Here is a 7,500-nt window from a genome sequence, read left to right on the forward strand (position 1 = left end):
GAGAAATCCATGACCTGTAAATAGTTGGGAAACGTAAAAGTCAACTTCTCCGTGCTTGCGATTCACCCAGGACATAATGTCAGGGATCATTCTCCTCGTCTTCAAACCCGGCGCTCTCTGTTGTTCTGCTCCAGCTGTCCACTGTTGCTGCCAGCGTCTCAGCGTCTCCTCACGCTGCCGTTCTCGTATTCCCGGTGCTGGACCGCCCCGCGCTGCCTTCTCGTCGTGGCAGCGTATGTCCTCCTCTAGGAGAAGAACTAATGGGATGGTACCAGCCACCACACAGGCGGCGTCGTATGAGGTCGTCTGAAAGGCGCTGGCAACTCGAAGCACTCCTGTCCGATGCGTTCTCTGGATCGTGGTGCGATGGATCTCTTTTTGAAGAAGTGACCGTCCCCACGCCGGTGCCGCATAGCGTACGATGCTGTTCCCCACGTTGACCAGCGGTCTCCTTCTGCTGCTCTTCGGTCCACATTTGTTCGGCATCAAGGCGGTCAGGGCATTCGTTATTCGAGATGCCTTGGTGCACACCTTCTCCAGATGCCGGCCGTGGTGCTGTTTGCGGCAGAGTTCGACCCCTAGGTACTTGAGCGATTCCTCCGAGTTAATCGTGTGCCCACCCGCAGTCAGTTGGCCTATCTGCGGGTTGTGATGGGTGCAGAAGATCATGTAGCCGGTCTTTTGGTGGGCCAGCTGTAGACCAACTCCGCTCATCCAGCGCTCGATCGTCTCAAGGTTCCTCGTAGCATGGTCGCTGACTTCCTGCGTATCTCTACCGATGAGGGTGAAGGCCACGTCGTCAGCAAATCCGATGATATCCGCCCGCTTCCCGGACAACTCCACACGGAGAAGATCGTCGTACATGACGTTCCAGAGTGTTGGTCCTAAAACCGAACCCTGCGGAACACCAGCCGACACTGGTTGCGAAACCAGCCCTTCATCCGTCTCGTAGTGGAGTGTGCGATTGACGAAGTAGTTCCGCAGCATCGCCTGAAGGTACGGTGGCGTGTTTCTTCTCTGCAGAGCTTCTCCAATCGCTGTCCAGTTGGCCATGTTGAAGGCGTTCTTCACGTCGATTGTCACCATCGCACACAGTCGGTCGCCTTTGCGCTTCTTGTCCAGCGCAACTCTTCCGTTGGCGAGCACCCTGTTGATGGCGTCCATAGTGGAGCGTCCTTTCCGGAATCCATACTGAGCATCAGCCAGTCCTCCCGTGGCATCGAGATGATCCGTGAGCCTGCGCTGTATGAGTCGCTCAAGCACTTTACCAAGGACGCTCAGCAGACAGATTGGCCGGTACGACGACGACTCCCCGGGTGGTTTCCCTGCCTTGGAGAACAGCACCAATCGTTGCCTTTTCCATTCCTCCGGGAAGTGGCCGCAGTTAATGTAGTGCTGGAACGTTCTCCTGAAGACGCCGGGAAAAGCCTTCATCGCTGTTATCAGGGCCACGTTTGGGATGTTATCATCACCGGGGGCGCGCTGTGGGTTGAGCGATTTTGCAATGCTCACCAACTCGTCCTCAGTAACTGGATCCCGCTCCGAGTCCTGATCCGTCCATTCTGCCAATGTTGGCCACTCCATAGGTGGCCGCTCTGGAAAGAGCTCCCCGACGATGTGGCGCAGTTTAGTGGGATCCCGTTCCATAGGCACGCGAGCTCCTTCCCATTGCTGCTTCTTGATTTTGTAGCCGGGCCCGAATCCGTGAGGCCCCAGCTGTTCGGGCAACTCGTCGCTGCTGGCCTTCTTGCTGGCCTTGACCGCTCGATCCAGTGCTGCCCTCGCTGCAGTATAGGCCGGCCGCCTTTCGTCTCGTTGTTCGTCCGTTCGGGCTCTCCGTAGTCTTCTGCGCATTCCGATGTAGGTCCGTCGTAACTGGGCAATCTCGTCATTCCACCAGTACACTGATCGTCTTCCCCCTCTGGCTGCCGGCAGTCGCGGCATTGTGGCGTCGCACGCTGTGGACATTGCTTGCGTCAGCTCATCTGCCATTAGAGTACGGTCATGGATGTCTAGCGACCCCATGATCTCGACGAACAGGTCCTCGTTGAAGAACCGAGTTGCCCATCTGCCCTCCGTTGCCTGTTGCTGTCCTCGACCAGTGCTTGTCTGTGCCGTCGTTCTCCCAACCGTAAACTTGATGGTGTTGTGGTCGCTCGGATTTTCGTCGCAGACTCGCCAGTTGTTGTCGCCCACGAGAGACCTGCTACAAAAGGTTACGTCGACAATGGAGCTGCGGCCACTGTGGCTGACCCATGTTGGCCGGTTACCCCGGTTCAACAGGACCAGTTCGAGCGAAGCCGCTGCGTCCATCACGATTGCTCCCCTGTGCACTCGCTCTCCATCGTTGCTCCTACGCTCCATTCCCCACGCTCCTGACCAGGCGTTGACGTCTCCGCCGATCACGGTGTCCCGGTTGCGTGGAATCACAGACGCTATTTCAGTCCACTTACGTCTGTAGTCTTCTATCGTCGCATTGGGACCCACAGGAGGTAGATATACAGAGCAGAACACAATGCCGCGCATCTCCACCACGACGAAGCTGTCCCGCCGGTTCTCGATGATGCGCTGGATGGGGTATCTTCCTGTTGAAACCGCTGCGACTCTGCCCGTCGGGTCCACCACCCAGTTGCTATTGTTCTCTGGGATCCGGTATGGATCTGAGAGCAGCAAGAGGTCGTGGCCCTCCGTCCGGGCCGTCTGCAGCAGCATGTCCTGGGCCAGCTGGCTGTGGTTCAGGTTCTGTTGGAGGACCTTAGGCGCGCCGGTTGGGCCGTGAAGGTACTACGTCTCCTACTTGGCGGCACTGGCGCTGTCCAAACGAGTGCCCGATTGCTTCCGGGCCCTTGCAGACTAGGCACTTCCGCTCCTTAACACACTGTCCCGTGTGTTTTGGTTCTGCGCAGCGATGGCATTTGCTCGACCGGTCCTTTCCACGGCAGTGGGACGCAATGTGACCGTACTCGTAGCAGCGGTAGCACTGGCGCTTCGCCTCCACCTTCTTCAGCCGACAGCACCGACTGAACCCGATGACGTGCTGATTTTGCAGAACCGCATCTGTAACCGCCGCTTCCGGACAGCCGAAGAACGCTACTAGCGTTCCGTAGCTGGAATTGGCGGTGCTGATCTGTTCCGCGTACAGCGTCACTCCCAGGGCGGCGCTCAGGTCCGTGGCGATCTCCTCGTTTGAGCTGCTTGGGGGGATGTTGGTGCAGATCAGCCTGGTTGTGGGGGTCCTTGGTCGGACTTTTGCCTTGTCCTCCAGCGCAGCCGATACCCTCTTCCACATTTCCAGGGTTTCCGCGTGGTCTGTGCAGGAGAGTTCCAGAAGAATATTCCCCTGGAAGTTCGTCCTCGTGCGCACGACCTTCTGCCGGTCATCCCCGAGCTTTTCCTGCAGAATACGCATGATGTCCTTCTGGGTGGTGGAGTTGATGGTTTCCACCTCCAGCGCGTCCGGCTGCCTACTGCTGCGTTTTGGTGACTGTTGCTCCCTCGGTGGCTGCTGCTGCTCCGGCTGCGGCTTTTGTAACTGTGCTGCTGCAATGACCGCGGCCTCCTGCTTGCGTTGCTGCTTCCGAGCCCGTCGCTTCGCCTGCTTGCTCATGACCTTTGTCCATTCGGCCTCGGGTTCGTGAGACTTGTCCTTGATCTGGGTTTGTCCGTTTGCGTTTTTGTTGTCCTTTTTCTTTTCCGTGTCGGTCCCGTTTTTCTGGGTGGAGGTCGTGGTGTTCTTTTTCTTATTTTTCTTGCTGCGTTTAGTTTCCAGTCCGGTTTTTGCAGATGTTGTGGCGTCGTCTGTCGTCTGAGGGATGTCCGTTGTGGTTGGAGGGATGTCTGGTGTTTGTTCTTGTTCGCTAGCCAAGTCGGTCGTTGTGCCTATGTCATGTGGTTGTTGTCCTGTTGCTATTGCTTTTGCCAATTTTGTTAGGCTGTCCATTTTCCTCAAGAGTTCCGTATTAGCCTCACTGATTATCTCCGCCATGTGCAGAGTGAGTGCAAGCTCGTTCATCGAGATTCCCGGGGGCAGCGGAACCGCTGGAGGTGGAATGGGCGGCATGGCCTCCATGTTTGGGGGCTCGGCCACCACCTCCTTATCTCCCTCGGCTCCCCGCTCCTCGGGTCCCCCGACAAGGTCTAGCTCGCTCCCCTCCACACATGTCAGAGGCTCGGCTGGGTCAGTCGATGTCGAAGTGTTTTTTGTCGTGGTCATTGTTTTGTTATCGTCGATTACCTCGGCCAGTACTACGAGGACGGACCTGATGGCGGCCTCCCAGTCCCTCGGCAGCGCAGAGAAGCCCCTAGTTTTCTGGCCGTCGCGTATAGTACGCACGAAACCAGTCAACATAGCACTTGCCCGCTCCACCGGATTGACCCGTCGGCCGCCAGCAGGGTATCGCTCGAGGAAAGTCTCTATCGTTTGTCCAGTCGGTGTTTTGTCGGTTGCGTCTGTGTCCACCTCGATAACCGGCTGCAATGTCGACCGGCGTACCATGCTCACCCCAACTAGGGTTCTTCTCGCAGATGCAGAAGTTCCAGCTGTCGTGAGGGCAGCCCCGGTCGGCATTGGGCCTCGCGTCATCCGTCGGGTGTACAGGGTTTCCTGTCTGGTGGTTATCGGGAGTGGTGATACACCTCCAATCGTCGAGTGTCGTCGGGTGGCTATGCGGCGTGGTGCCGACAGCCGACCCGGGGATGCCGTTAGTCTTGTCTTGGAGGCGCTTCTGGTGATAGTCGGCATGATGGGAGAAAAAGAAAAAGGAGAGAGAGAGAGAGAGAACGAAAAGAAAGAAAAGGAATTTCCTACCGGACGAGAAAGAGAGAGATCGCAGACTGGAAAGAAAGAAGGTCACAAAAAGAAAGAGAAAATTGCTAAAAAGAGGGAAAAAAGCAGAAGGAAAGGAAGAAAGAACGCTAAAAAGAAAGAAGTCGCTAAAAGAAAGAAAATCAAAGGCAAGAAGGAAGCAAACGCTAAGAAGAAAGAAAACTGCTAAAGAGAAAGAAATCGCAGATGAGATGAATGCAGAGCACTGAAAAGAAAGGAAAAAAATCGCTAAACCGGAAGAAAATCGTATGCAAGAAGAAAAATCGCAGAAACAGAAAATTGCTGAAAGAAGGAAAATCGCTGTATGATGCCAGTTGAAGCTGAATAAATGGCCCAAATTATTTGGAGAACGAGTGAGAGTGAGAAGAAAGAAGAGAGAGAAAGAGAGAGAGAATAATTCCCTACACGACAAGAAATGGAGAGGATTGCAGAAAAGGAAAGGGAAATCGCTTGAATGAAATTTAAATGTACACAAGAAGGGAGAAAATTGCCGAACAGATAGAAAAGATCGCTAGAAATCAAAAAAATCGCACGAAAGAAAGAACAAAAGTAAAAGGCTCAAAATGATGGAGAAATCTTTAACAGAAAGAAAATCGCAGGCAAGAAGGAATAAAATCGCTGAAAAGAAAAGAAATTCGCTAAGAGATGGAAAATTGCTATTTATATGTTGGTTAATGCAGAAAAATTGCCTCCGATTGAAAATTGAGTCAAAATATAATTCCCCACAAGACAAGAAAGGAAATCTTGTTGGAAGAGGGATAATCGCTATTTCATGTGTCAGTTGGAACAGAGTGGGTGATCTGGGTAAATGGGGGGAGAGAGAGAGAGATAGAGAGAGAAGAATTCCCTAAAGTGGTGAAGGAAGATATTTGCTTTTTGGATGTCTGTGGATAACGAAAGGGTGGTTTTTTAATAAAAAAAATAGAAAAGAAGTGAGAGCAAAAGAGAGAGAGAGAGAGTAGAGTTCCCTCTAGTAAAAAAGAAGGAAAATTCTGGAAGGCGAGGGATGCGTAGTAATGATTGAGTAATAACGGAAAGGGCTTGTATTCGGAGAGTTTTAACCGTTATCAATAAAGTAATAGTAATGATAATGAAGGGGGGATCTATTGTGTGGAAAAGCCTGCTATAGATAGGGGGATAATTTAAGTGATATTTTGATTGGCACAATTATAAAGTCTTATGCTGGGAACACTTATATGTTTATTAGGTGGAAAACGGGCTTGTTGAGAGGGTTAGGTGGACTTTAGCGGGTTTTGTTTGCTCTTTATCAAACAACTATTTTTATTTTGCTAATTTGTTAAGTAAGGGTTTTGGATATGGATTTATGGGGAAAAACAATGTTGAGAGAATTGGCGCTAGTTTGAGGATTTAATAGATTTTGGTTAAATTTGTTTAGATTTGACTTCAACGGGACAGTTATTTTAACAGAAAGTTGGAATTTCCAAGACGAGAGTGGGAAGGAAGATGGTTTTACGGGTGATCTACGGAACTTGAGATAATACTTCGCTAAGGATGGTGGGGGAGATAGAAGACGAAAAAATATGTGGTCTACGTTGACGGGTACGGAGAAAATTTGTAACGCAACGCCGCTGATTCAATTAACGCAAGCCGTGGTTCGCAGAAGGCGATTAAAAGAGAAATTAAATTAATTAATCAAATAAGAGAGAGCACTTCCGACGGGAATTAATAAACGAAAATCTAACTCAAAAGCCGTCGGAAGAATGTCGCAGAAGGCAACTTAATAAAAATCACAATTAAAAAACCTGTTCCAACGGGCGAATTAAGAAAACAATCGAAAACTAATCAAATGCAAAAAGCCGTCGGAACTTTGTCGCAGAAGGCAACTTAATTAAACCACAACATAAAATTTTGCCGTCGAGGGATTTTAAGAGATACTTCAAAACTAATTTAACACAAAAACCGACGGCAATTGTCGCAGAAGGCAACTTAATTAAAAGCACGGCAATCAATTCACTATCACAATTATCCCGGCGGCAAAACACACGGCACTGAATCAACACTAGCGGGACTGGATTGGCAGAAGGCCGTTCCGAAATTGGCTTCTACGCAAGACTGTCGACAAAGCGGAAGTTTAATTGTAGAAGAAAATTAATCAAAGTTCCTTGAGGTAATCGACAGACACGCAGGCCTCCCACTTCACTACAAAACGTGGATAACGGGCTTGTTGAGAGGGTTAGGTGGACTTTGGCGGGTTTTGTTTGCTCTTTATCAAACAACTATTTTTATTTTGCTAATTTGTTAATTAGGTGGTTTGGATATGGATTTATGGGAAAAAGCAATGTTGAAAGGATTAACGCGAGTTTGAGGATTTAAAAGATGTTTTGGTTAAATTTGTTCAGATTTGAATTCAACGGGACAGTTATTTTAACAGAAGGTTGGACTTTCCAAAACGAGAGTGGGAAGGAAGATGGTATTACGGGTGATCTACGGAGCTTGAGATAATATTTCGCTAAGGATGGTGGGGGAGGTAGAAAGCGAGAATATATGTGGTCTACGTTGACGGGTACGGGGGAAATTTGTAACGCTAACGGGTTTTTTCCAGACAGGTACACGGGTAGAAATTTGCGCATGCGTAGATGGTGCACGGGAAAAAATCCACCTGCTGATGTGCTGGTGGTGTGCACGGAAGAAGAAGTTGTGCCTGTTGGTGTGCA

General features: G+C 50.6%; 1 protein-coding gene across 1 annotated transcript; it reads right to left on the bottom strand.

The window, feature by feature from the left end:
• Window positions 1–2,755: 2,755 nt before the first annotated feature.
• LOC118516688 lies at window positions 2,756–3,607 on the bottom strand. Its single transcript, XM_036062634.1, has one exon. The coding sequence runs from the start codon at window positions 3,605–3,607 to the stop codon at window positions 2,756–2,758; it is 852 nt and encodes a 283-aa protein (XP_035918527.1).
• Window positions 3,608–7,500: the final 3,893 nt, after the last annotated feature.

The sequence above is a fragment of the Anopheles stephensi genome, unplaced genomic scaffold, assembly GCF_013141755.1.
Source record: "Anopheles stephensi strain Indian unplaced genomic scaffold, UCI_ANSTEP_V1.0 ucontig373, whole genome shotgun sequence".
Lineage (NCBI taxonomy): Eukaryota > Metazoa > Arthropoda > Insecta > Diptera > Culicidae > Anopheles > Anopheles stephensi.